The sequence below is a fragment of the Dromiciops gliroides genome, chromosome 4 (genome assembly GCF_019393635.1).
Source record: "Dromiciops gliroides isolate mDroGli1 chromosome 4, mDroGli1.pri, whole genome shotgun sequence".
Taxonomy (NCBI): domain Eukaryota; kingdom Metazoa; phylum Chordata; class Mammalia; order Microbiotheria; family Microbiotheriidae; genus Dromiciops; species Dromiciops gliroides.
In genome coordinates, this window is record NC_057864.1 from 190,451,297 (window position 1) to 190,463,958 (window position 12,662).

Sequence of the window (12,662 nt, forward strand, 5' to 3'; positions counted from 1 at the left end):
ATTACATCTACCAACTACCTCCTTCATTCCTTCTCATGTGCTACAGGAAGTCATACAACTATGCTGACTAGATCCCCTACAATTTCTTTTATGTAATCACAACTGGGTCCTCACTCCATCAATGCAATCCTTTTTACTCTTCCCTAATTGATTCTCAGGGGCAATAGGTGGTACAGTGAAGAGCGCCTGAAGTCAGGAAAACTCATCTTCGTGAGTTCAAATCCAGGCTCAGAAACTTACTAGCTGTGAGATCCTAGGTAAGTTGCTTAACTTGTTTGCCCTAGTTTTTTATTTCTAAAATGAGATGAAGAAGGAAATAGCAAACCACTCCAGTATCTTTGGCAAGAAAACCCCAAATGGAGTCAACAAAGAGTCAGACACAACTGAAAAACAACTGAACAACAACAATTGATTCTCAGGGGCTGCCAGGTGGCACAGAGTACTAGGCCTAGAGTCAGGAAGACTCATTTTCCTCAGTTCAAATCTGGCCACACACACCTGCTAGCTGTGTAACCCTGGGCAAGTCCCTTAACCCTCTTTGCCTCAGTTTCCTCATCTGTAAAATGAGTTGAAGAAGGAAATGGCAAAATACTCCCGTATCTTTGTCAAGAAAACCCCAATGGGGTCACCAAAGAATCAGACATGACTGAAACGACTGAATAACCCAAACCTAATAGCACCCTTCCCTCACCATCTCCACAGAAGACCTTGCCTTACATTTTGTTTGTTTCTTTCTTTGGCAGGGCAATGAAGGTTAAGTGACTTGCCCAGGGTCACACAGCTAGTAAGTGTCAAGTGTCTGAGGCCGGATTTGAACTCAGGTCCTCCTGAATCCAGGGCTGGTGCTTTATCCACTGTGCCACCTAGCTGCCCCCCTTGCCTTACATTTTATACAGAGCCCAGGCATTATGAGTTCCTTCTTCTCCCTCTCCTTGCTCTAAGTATTTTGGTATAGATGAACCCTTGTATTTTAATCAATGACCTGTCTAGCAATAAATCTCTGGGTCAAAAGTGTATAGACAGTCTAATCACTTTATTTGCATCATTCTAAACTGCTTTCCAGAAGCATTGTACTTCATAACTCCACCAAAAAATGGAGTGTGGGGGCAGCTAGGTGGCACAGTGCATAGAGCACTGGCCCTGGAGTCAGGAGTACCTGAGTTCAAATCTGGCCTCAGACACTTAACACTTACTAGCTGTGTGAACCTGGGCAAGTCACTTAACCCCAATTGCCTCACTAAAAAAAAAAAAATGTGGTGTGCCTGACTTTCTACAACTGCTCCAGTAGAGCCATTTTCCATCTTTTGTCATCTTTGCCCATTTGTTGGGTGTTGGGTTGCTTTGATTTGCAGTTCTCTCCTTCTCTATATCTCAAACCCTTCCTCCTTCTCCCCTCCCCCATCATTCCTCATTTTCTCCTCTTTTGCTCCAGTCTCTGATCAAGGATTGGCCCTTTGTGGAATGTTTACACGCACTGTAAGATTCAGTCAAAATGGCAATTGGTTTTGTTTAGCTGTGAGGTTTTTTCCATTTGTTACAAGGGAAGGCTCCTGGGATATATTGGGGTGGCATGAAGAGTATTTTCTCTCTGTTCCCACATCCCTTTCTTTTTTAAAAACATATATCATTCAAATCCAGCCTCAGACACTTGACACTAGCTGTGTGACCCTGGGCAAGTCACTTAACCCTTATTGCCCCGCAAAAAGAAAAAAAAAACATATATCATATTTTATTTCCCCTTCCCCAATTATACATTAAACAATTTTTAAACTTAAAGTTTTGAGTTCCAAATTCTATTCCTCCTTCCCTTTTTCCCTTCCACCCTCCCTGAGCCAATAAGCAATCAGCTATAGGTTATACAACCACATTTCTTTCTAACTCCCATTCCTTCCATTTCTTCCATTTTCAATCTCTCCTCATTTCCTTCAGTGACACCTACAAACATACTTAGACTGACCCTAACCTTAAGAAAAAACCCAACCCATTTCATTTGACCCCACCATACCCTTAAACTATTTATCATTCTATTGGCTTTTCTTCCTTTCTCAGCCAAACCCTAAAATAAAAGTACTCAGCGGTTTGTTGCCTTCATTTGTCCAATTCCCATTCTTAATCTCTTTCCATAAGATCTTACACTCAGAGGCAGCTAGGTGGCGCAGTGGATAAAGCACTGGCCCTGGATTCAGGAGGAGCTGAGTTCAAATTTGACCTCAAGACACTTGATACCTACTAGCTGTGTGACCCTGGGCAAATCACTTAACCCTCATTGCCTCACACACAAAAAATGGGGCAGTTAGGTGGCGCAGTGGATAAAGCACTGGCTCTGGATTCAGGAGGACCTGAGTTCAAATCTAGCCTCAGACGCTTGACACTTACTAGCTGTGTGACCCTGGGCAAGTCACTTAACCCCCATTGCCCTGAAAAAAGAAAAAAAAAGACCTTACACTCAACCAAAACTAAATGCTGATTACCAATGATCTTGTAACTGCTAGATCCAATGACCTTTTCCCAGCCCTCATTTCTCTTTGACCTCTGTGGCTTCTGACATTCTATTGCTGTCCCCTTTTTTTCTGGAAATTCTTCTCTCCCATGGCTTATGCAGCTCTCCGCTGTTGATTCCTCTCCAATGATTTAACTATTCATTTTCAGTCTCTTTTTTCCTCCTGCCCACTAAGTGGAAGTGTCCCTGACTTGCTCTTGGTTCTTCTTCCCTTCTCTCACCAGACTCATTCCTTTAGTGGTCCCATCTGCTCCCATGGGCTAAATTATCATCTCTAGGCAGACTCATTCCTTTAAGTGCTCCCATCTGCTCCCATTGGATACATTATCATCTCTAGGCAGACCATTCTGAAATCTTTATATCTAGCCAAAGTCTTTGTCTTAGGGCAGTTAGTTGGCACCCTGGATAGAAGGCAGGGCCTAGAGTCAGGAAGATTCATTTTTGTGAGTTCAAATCCAGCTCCAGATACTTACTAGCTGTGTGACCCTGGGCAAGTCATTTTGTCCTGTTTGCCTCATTTTCCTCATCTGTAAAATGGGCATGGAGAAGGAAATGGCAAAACTACTCCAGAATCTCTGCCAAGAAAGCCCCAAATGGGGTCACAAAGAGTCAGACACATCTGAAGAAGAAGAACAATAACAAATCACAGAGATGTTACAAAGAGTCAGATACAACTAAACTACCTCCTGATCCATCCAGGTGTTTGTGCTTTGCCCCTCTTGAAAGACAAGTCTTTCTCCTCAACTCCAGTCCTTCTTTATTGACTGCCTGCTGGACAGCTCCACCTGGGTATCTCAGAGGTATCCCAAATGGGCACAGCCAAAATGGATCTCACATTCTCCCCAAAGTCTATTCCTTTGCTCAACTTCTAATCACATTCCCAACCTTGGAGTCAAATTTGATTCTTCACTGTCCCTCCCTATTCCTCACCCTGCATCCCAGTATTCTATTGGTTTTCATATCTTGTCAATTCTTCTTCATTTCTCACCTCCCTTTCCTTCTCACCACTCACACAGCCTCTAACCTAATTCAGCATCCTTGTCACTTCACTTACTTGTGCTATAATAGCCACATGAATAGTGTCCATGTTTCTAAGTTCTTTCCTCTCTAGTCTCTCCTCTATACAGCTGCTGGATTGTATTCATAAAACACATGCTATGAAAGTAAAATTAACTTTAAAATAAAAAACATTTAACAGATTAGGATAAAATACAAAATCCTCAGTCAGGCATCTAAAGTTATCCATAATACATCTCCTATTTACCTTTCCCATTTTATTTTATATTGGTGTTGTTCAGTGGTTTTTCAGTCATGTCTGACTCTTCATGACCCCATTAGGAATTTTCTTGGCAGAGATGGATACTGGAGTGGTTTGCCATTTCCTTCTCCAGCTTACAGATGAGAAAAGTGAGGCAAACAAGGTTAAGTAACTTGCCCAGGGTCATATAGCTAATAAGTTTATGAAGCTTCCTGAACCCAGGCCCAGAACTCTATCCACTGTACCACCAAACATGTTGAATCATTTCAGATTCTTCATGACCCCATCTGGAGTTTTCTTGGCAAAGATACAGGAGTGGTTTGCCATTTCCTTTGACAGCTTATTTTACAGATGAGGAAACTGAGGCAAACAGGGTTAAGTGACTTGCCCAGGGTCACTCATCTAGGAAGCAGCTAAGTCTGAATTTGAACTCATGAAGACAATTTTCCTGACTCCAGGCCTGGCACTCTATCCATCCATGGTGCCAACTAGCTGCCCAGTCATAGTTGATATTACTTCCCTCCAACCCGACACACTTGCTTGGTGTTCCTTTTACATAATATTCCATTTCTTGCCTCTGGACCCTTACAGAGGTAGCCCGCAGTGTCTGCAGTGGACCTCCAATTTATCTCTGACTCCATATAATAGCTTCCGTCAAAGCAGAGTTCAGCTGCTACCTCCCAATTCAATCAGCTGTTTGTGCTTTGCTCCTCCTGAAATCACTTGGCTAATACTTTGTGTTTACTTCTCCACTGAATTTAATTTTTTTGAGGGAAGGTACTCTATTGTGCCACAGTATCTTATACATTGTAGGTGCTTAATATAGGTTTGTTAAATTGAATTAATGAGTAGAGCCAACCCTCAGGTGAAATGGGCTACCTAGTGAGGTGATGAGGCTGGAGGACCCTAAATAGAGTTTGGGTGATGACTCATCTGGAATGTTATAGAAGAGATCCGCGAACAGTTGTAGAGTTGGAAAGATAGCTTTGAAGACTTTCAATCCAGACGTTTTGTGATTCTGGGAGGCAAAGGCCTGTATCTGGCATAGGGACATAAGACCTGGGCTAGAATTCTAGCTGTTATTATCTGTTCGAGCTTAGAGAAAGGATTCTTAAATTGGAGTACATGAACTTAAAATATATAACCTAGGGGGCAGCTAGGTGGCACAGTGGATAAAGCACCGGCCTTGGATTCAGGAAGACCTGAGTTTGAATCTGGCCTCAGACACTTGACACTTACTAGCTATGTGATCCTGGGCAAATCATTTAATCCCCATTGCCCTGCAAAGATAGATAGATAGATAGATAGATAGATAGATAGATAGATAGATAGATAGATAGATAGATAGATAGATAGATAGATAGATGTAAAATTTGATGACTTTATTCCAATATAATTGGCTTTCTTGGAAAACCTATATATTTTATTTCATGCATTTAAGAATTTTCTTCTGAGAAGGGGGTCCAAAGCCTTCACTAGACAGTTGCCAAAAGGGCCCATGGCCACCTTCAGACATTCTCTTTGGGTCACAGTTTCCTCTCCCATAAAATAAAAAGACTGGTCTCAATGACCATTAAGGTGTCTTCCAGTTCTCAATTCTATGATCCTGCAATGTAATCTCTCTGGGTTTCACTTTCCTCCTTTGTCAAATGGGGACAATGATAATACCCAATGTCCCAAGGGCTGTTGTGCTGATCAAATTAGAGGAAGGAGGGGCAGCTAGGTGGTGCAGTGGATAGAGCACTGGCCCTGGAGTTAGGAGGACCTGAGTTCAAATCTGGCATCAGACACTTAACACTTACTAGCTGTGTGACCCTGGGCAAGTCACTTAACCCCAATTGCCTCACACACACACACAAAAATTAGAGAAAGGCTGTTGGGGAAGAATGAAATAATCCTGCAAAGTACTACTTGTTTGTAAGGAATTATTATTAGTAGTACCACTGTCATTCTTATTCATGTAGTGATAGGTGAAGGCCTCTTTCTTCTTCCTGGCAATATCCCACTGACCTCTCTTCCTCCTAGTCAGGAGGAGTCCATTCACTCAATGGGGTTTCAACTTCCTCTATGGAAGGGAGAGAAGCAGATGAAGGAGAGAAGTCTGATGGGAGTTTCACTTATTTTTCATTTAGCAGTTTGGGATCTTCATGGAAATCCAGCAGGCTTCTCCACAGCTAACTCCAGAAGAAAGTCAGTTTCCCCAAGCCCTACCTCACAATCAGTTCTTCAAGTGTACGGTGGGGGAAAGAAGTCACACTCACTATACCTTTTCCCAACCCCTTTACCCTTACCCCACCCCCTACACACACACACACACACACACACACACACACACCCAGCACTGATGTCAGCTCCTGGGAAAACGCCTTCTCACCTCTCCTGGGACTGAAATAGAGCTGGGGTAGGAAAACTGCCTGTCACGAGCCAGATGCTGCCACCACCCTCTTAGCTGTGGCCTGAGTCTCTTGAGGGAGCAGCGAAACGACCTCCCTCCTTGTTCCAGTCTTCCTGTCCCTAACCTTGCTTGGGGTCTAAAGAAGAGGTGAGGGTAAAAGATTCAGCTGTGCCAACCTGGTGCCTGATGCCCGTGGGCTGCATGCCTGGCTCTGCAGTTGGGTGCCCAATCTCCAGCTGGCACCGTGAGGAGGACAGCCTGTCTCCAGGCTTCCTATTTTCAATGACCCTGAACAAAGCAGATCTTTCGCTCCTCAGCACAAGAGCCAAACCAGTTGGGATCCAGGAGCTCAGATCCCCTCCTAAGTTTCCCCATTCTAGCCCACCCCGATCCTTACCCCTGCCACAAACCAAAGATGAGGGAGTTGGAAAGCAGGAGAAACACCTGTTGCCTCAGCCAGAATTTCAGAACTAAACTTCAGCTAAGTTCCCCAAAGCAAAGCAATCAGCAGTTGGGAACTTTGGGAAGGCTGGTGGAGTTTAGAAGAAGGGATAGGAGCCAGGCCCTACCTGTTTGTTCTGTAATTTCCCTGTGCAAAATAGGAGATGCCAGATGGCCCTCTGGGGAGAACTTAAATGCAAGGGGCTTGGATGGAGATAAGAACACGGCTTATGTTTGTATCTTCGTGACAGCCTTAAGAAGGAGGTAGCATAAGGCCTCTAATTATCATGGCCTCAATTTTATGCATGAAAAGGTGAGGCTCAGGTCTGGGGCTCAAACCTAGGGCTTCTAATTTTGTCTGAGGAGGTGAGTGGGATCTATTCATGGAAGCTTCAAGTCAGTACTGATATGAGGGAAGACTTAGAAAGCCATGACTTGGGTATGCATCCTGCCCTGGACACTTGGGTGAGATAGTCCTGGAGCTATGGTTTCATTAATGAAGGAAACTACCAGTAAGGAAATGTTCCAAAAGCAGATGATCACCTATTTTTCTGCAAGTTATTTGTTTAGGGAGCTGCCTGGGGCACTGGGAAGTTGTCAGCGGTCACAAACTACAATGTGTCAGAGGTGATACTTGAACTCATTCCTCTGGATACCAAGGACAGCTCTGCATCCACTCTGCCATACTCTCCCAGACATTTACTACTCAAGGATGAAACAATTATATAGCACTGTAAGTGTTCTACATACATTACTTCATTCAACCTCTCATCTGCAAAATGGAGATGATAATAGCACCTACCTCATAGGATAAATGAGATAATGTAAGGCATTGCTATATAAGTCAGCTATTATTATTAAAGACGCAAAGGGGCTTAGTGGATAGAAAGCAGGTGAAGAAACCAGAAGGACCTGCATTCAAGCCCCCTTCTAACCCTACTGGCTATGTGACCCTGTGTAAATCATTTAATTATTCAGGGGTACCCTCTTAAAACTAAATTACAGAAAAAGTGTGAACCTACAACCTTAGAGAGCCTGTGAGGTGGCTCAGTGGGTAGAGCTCAGGGCCTAGAGTCAGGAAAATGAATTAATTGTGTGACCCTGGCCAAGTCACTTAACCCTGTCTGCCTCAGTTTCCTCATTTATAAAATGAGCTGGAGAAGGAAATGGCGAACCACTTTGGTATCTTTGTCAAGAAAATCCCAAATGGGGTCACAAAGAGTTGGACATGACTGAACAACATCTTTAGAGGGAATTTCCTTACATGTTTCCAAATGACATCACAGGTCCAGTCCTTATTATTATTGGATGCACTTTATCTGGGAAGGCTTCCTGGAGAATAGTGTGGAGGGCACCTTGAGTGGGTAGAAGCAAAGAACTTAGAGGATCAGGGCAAGGGGATGCTGATATGAAAGTTGGTCAGGGTCAGTAGGAAACCAAGGAGACCCCTGTGTGTTGATGAAGAGCTGGGCAATGTGAGAAGTGACTGATGGAGAGAGCCAAGGGAAGGGAAGCTGAGCCCCCCTCCACGGCAGGGCCACCAGTGCTTGGGTCAACTCAGCAATGACCCACTTTGCAGGAAGAGCAAGTAGGTGTGTGATTCCTGCAGGAAGGAAGTGGAGAAGGGAATTGATCATGGGTCCCTGCCCCACCCCTCCTGGTAGCCTCTTTCTTGCCCCCTTACTCCCCCACATTGGTCTTTCTGTGTCCCCTTTCTCTGCTCCATCCAGTTAGTCACTTGCCCCCGCCCCGACCCCCAGCCTTAGCCTCCACGTTGATTCTTCCTCTGTAGTTAGTTTCAGCGGACCAGAGGGCTAGATGAGATGAGCCCTGGTATTCTCTCCCTCACCCAGTGAACTGGCTTCTCCCCAACCCCAGGGACCCTCCAAAAGAAGGTCTCTAAGAAAGAGAATGGGGAAATCCTACCTCCGTCCCAGAACCTAGCCTGAACACCGGAAGGGTCCCTCGAGACAATGTTGGGTTGCTGTGATGAGAAAGGGTGTCTCTCTTACTCCACCCTGCCCCAGTATAGGGGCAGGGTGTCTTCTACACCCCACCCCAAACTTATCTCTATACGGCTCCTTTTAGAGTGCGGCTCTGGCTTGGGGTCCCCTAATGGGGGACTGTGGAGTATCCCGGGTCTCGGGACTTGGGCGGAGGTAGATAAGCAGAAGGAATGACCTTCCCCTTGGTGGGGGGCAGAAGGGGCGCCTGGAACATGGCATGGGCACCTCTCGGGGCCGAGGGGAGGAGCCATCCCCAGCCCTCCGAACCTGCCTGTGTTACTTGGCAGGAGAGGGGTGCCTGGGGAGGAAAAGGAAGGGGTCGGGTGAAGCCCAGAGCCGACGCTGGAGAAGCAGAGGGGGCCGAGGGGGAGGGGAGCTGGGCGGCCGCTTCTCCCTTTGTCCTTTCCCTTCCGTGGTGTCTCGGCTGGGCTTTGTCCCGGCTGCCCGGGTGGCGGGGTATTGCCCCTGTGCTAGTTCGGGGCGGGGCGGGGCGGGGGAAGGGGGGGGAAAGGAGGGGGAGGGGGAGGGGAAAGGGGGGGGCGGGCTCTCTCCTCACGTGCTCCCCCAGCTCGGCTCTTAACACTGGGCTCACGCCGCAGGGGGATGGAGACGGCTCCCTGTTCCTGAGCTCTGGGGGCGGCCACCCGGCCCCTGCCCCCCTCCCCCCTCCCCTCACCTGCTCCTCAAATCCCAGCCTGGGAGGGAGACGGCAGAGGCAGCGACCCCCTCTCCAGCCCTCGACTTCCTTCTCCCTTGGCTGGCTCCCACCCCAGCCTCCCGGCCCCCCAGCCGGGCACCCCCCTCCTTGTCCTCAGCCCCCCGACCCGGGGAGATTATGAGGGAAGGATGAGTCGGATGCTCCGCTGGGTGTTGGTGGCTTTCGTCGTTTCCTTCGCTTTCTTCCCACAGCCTGGTGAGTGCCCCCCCGCCCCAGTTTCCCTCCCCAGTCCCAATCGGAGGGCCCTGATCTCAACGATCCTACCCCTCTCCCCAGCCCCCCAGCCAGGCCCTTTTCCTCTTCTCCAGCCCCGGCCCGTCTTCCCTGCCCCCCCCCCAGATTGCAGTATATTTTTGCTGCATCCACATTTTTCTGCAGTGTGTGTGGGGGGAGCACCGAGTTTAGGAGGGTTGAGGTGTGCCAGGGAGCCATCCACCCACCTGTCCCCTTCCAAACTGTCTCCCTAGCATGGCCACCCCCCTGCTGGGCTACCCAGGTTTCCCAGTTGCCCCCATGGGTTCTTGGAGAAGGGGGTCTGTAGTGCTGCTGGGGCTGAAATAGAGGAGGGCGGCCCATCGTTCCCCATCCTTGCCTATTGCCCATCACAGCCATTCTCTCTCAGTAGGTGACCCTACCTCCTCAGGTCTCCACAGGTGACACCACAGCCCAAGGGCTCTAGGGAGTCCATCATTCTGTTCATGTGTCTGTCCCGGTGCCCATCCCTTCTCCCCCCTGTGGCGGCTCCCCCCTCTATCAGGTGGCCTTGTCTCTGCAGGTCTTGGCGGGGTGGCTGGGCCAACAGGAGCCCTGCAGTGGGGGAAACAGCCCCGGGACAGGGGGCTGCATGTTTCTGAGGTCACCCATCCCAGCCGCCTGGTGGGGGAGAGCTCTGGGAGAGAGATCACCAAACAAGAGCTGGACACTAGAGCCCGCAAGGAGCCCCCTGGGGGCCCGGTGAGTGGGGTACATGAGGAAGGGAGTGGGGTTAACTGGATGTCAAGTCTGGGGGAGAAGAGTTGCTTCCCTAGTCTCCCGGATAAGGGACATAAGGAATGAGGGTACCCACAGGACAAGCCTGAACCTTCCAGCTCTTCTCAGGAACTCAGGTTCCTGAGCTCAGGTCTGACTCAGCCTGTGAGGCCCTGCCTGTCTTGAGCCTCAGTTTCCCTTTCTGTAGGGAGTTGCTTAAGGGGCTGAAAGGCAAGGGGCCCAGGAGACCTGATGAATAGCAGGATCTGCTAAGCTCTAGACTTGTCTCCGGTCACCCTGGTGAGCTAAGTGCTTAGAAGACTTGGGCAGGGGTATCACTTAAGTCCTAAGCTCTTCATCCCAGTCTCTCTTATTTACCCCATTTCCCAAGCTTCCCAATTCCTTTTCTTTGAGAGGACAGTTCTGTTCCAAAACAGCGCTAACTTTGGGCCTGGTCACGGTATGGACGGGAAGGGGTAGTGGTGAGAGAAACTTTGAATCAAAAATTAAAACTCCTGGATTCTCTCTTTGGCCCTGAAATCTCACTGAGGACATCCCAGCTCTATTTCTGGTTCCCTACTTTAGGGTTGAGGGACTTGTCAGTCCTTCTTCCTTCCTTCCTTCCTTCCTTCCTTCCATTGAAGGCAGAGTCTGGAGAAGGAGAGGTTAGTGTCCAGAAAGTGCTTTGAGATCCCCAGCTAAAACATTTCCTGCCAAGCCCTCCCACCCCCACCTAGCTCCCTTTCAGCTGCTGTCCCCTAGGGTGTCTCAGAGGAAGGTTAGGAATGAAAGAGATTAATTGTAATTAATATTTAATTAATATTGTGTGAATAATAACCACCAAGATGGAATATTCATTTGGAGTTCTGGGCAATCTTGAAGCTTTGGGGGAAGAGACCAGGTATCAGACTTTGAAAGGGAGGGGGCCAAAGCCTTATGGAGGATATTGGGTGGGACTTGCAGCTATACAGAAATCCAAACTTGAAGAAGGACTTGAAGGGTGTAGCTGAGGCCTGCAAGGTGGGCGGGGGGGGGGGGGGGGATTTTTTTTTTTTTTTTGGAAGAGGGAAGGAGGGCAGAGGGGATATATGTTGAGGGAGGGGGGAAGGGGAAGTAGGAAATGGAGACTACCATTACAGACATCTGTCAGTCTGGCATCTGTCCCTGGCTAATGTATTTGGTTAAAAGCCCTAACAGGGGAGTAGGGGGGTGGGGGGATGTGGTAGAAGGATGGGGAGGACTGGAGATGGAAGAGAGCAGGAAGAGAACATGCATAATAGATGGACCATCACTCAGGGTGGTGGGAGGGGGGAAGGAGGGGGATAGATTAATGGTCCTGAGAGCACGGGAAGTGGAGGGGAAGGAAAGGGGTCTAATCAGACTCTACTTTGGTCTCCTGGGGGAGGGAGGAAGGAGAAGGGAGAGGGAGGGATAAGAGATGACCTGCACAAGGGGCTAGACACGTAGGCTCCTGAGCCCTCAGTCTGGGGGCTTGCAGAGGAAGCTGGGACACTCGATGCCTGGCGCCTTGTTCCTTGGTGTGATAGCCTCACTTGCACACCAAGTCCCCCTGAAAGGGCAAAGGGGGAGGCATGGGGATGGCAAGTGGAGAATATTGAACTCTATGTCCCTTGGGCCAAGGTGGCATTCCTCCAGCTCTCTAACTCAGCGGATGCCACTCTCAGTTCCTGTGGTGACTGACCTGTTTGGAGGACAGAAAGAGGGACAGACTTGAGGAGGAAGACAGATGGGGGGATGGGGGTGGAAACAGGGACATCAAAGCTAAGGAGACTTGCCTTAACCTAGTTTTCTGAGTACTTGATCTAAAGTGTATATGGTGGACAGCTAGGTGGCGCAGTGAATAAAGCACCAGCCCTAGATTCAGGAAGACCTGAGTTCAAATTTGACCTCGGACCCTTGACACTTACTAGCTGTGTGACCTTGGGCAAGTTGCTTAACCCTCATCGCCCCACCACCCCCCCACCAAAGTAACAAAAATAAATAAATAAAGAAAGAGATTGTGGGACTGGAGTATATTTGGACATGAGAACCTTAGCTTACATTTATGTCTTTTCAAAATATTTTATATACATTGTTTCACTTGATCCCCACAATAGTCTTTGAAGGAGGTGCTATTATTATCCCCATTTTAAAGATGGGGAAACTGAGGCCGAAAACTTTCTTAACATTGCTTTTTTAAACATAGCTGGTGTTTGAAGTAGGATCTTAACCCAAGTCTTCCTGACTTGAGTCCACACTCTATCCACTGCACAAGCTATGAAGCCAGAGTAGGAGTTGTCCCTTCCAGGGCCCCTTGATATCCAGAGCACCACTGGATTCAAAGAGACACTAAGGGATTGGGGCCAGGAAGAGAC

General features: G+C 48.0%; 1 protein-coding gene across 4 annotated transcripts in view; it reads left to right on the forward strand.

Moving 5' to 3' along the window:
• Nucleotides 1-9,160: 9,160 nt before the first annotated feature.
• The window catches only part of ADAM11 (ADAM metallopeptidase domain 11), a 36,151-nt gene continuing 32,649 nt past the window's right edge, over nt 9,161-12,662 (forward strand). For 2 of the 4 annotated variants that reach the window (XM_044002083.1, XM_044002084.1), the window contains exons 1-2: nt 9,164-9,513; nt 10,094-10,272. In XM_044002083.1, coding sequence (XP_043858018.1) covers nt 9,447-9,513; nt 10,094-10,272 — 246 coding nt within the window. In that variant the 5' untranslated portion in view covers nt 9,164-9,446. Of the gene's footprint in view, nt 9,514-10,093; nt 10,273-12,662 lie in introns of all 4 variants that reach the window. The other 2 variants (XM_044002085.1, XM_044002082.1) reach the window with 2 other exon arrangements.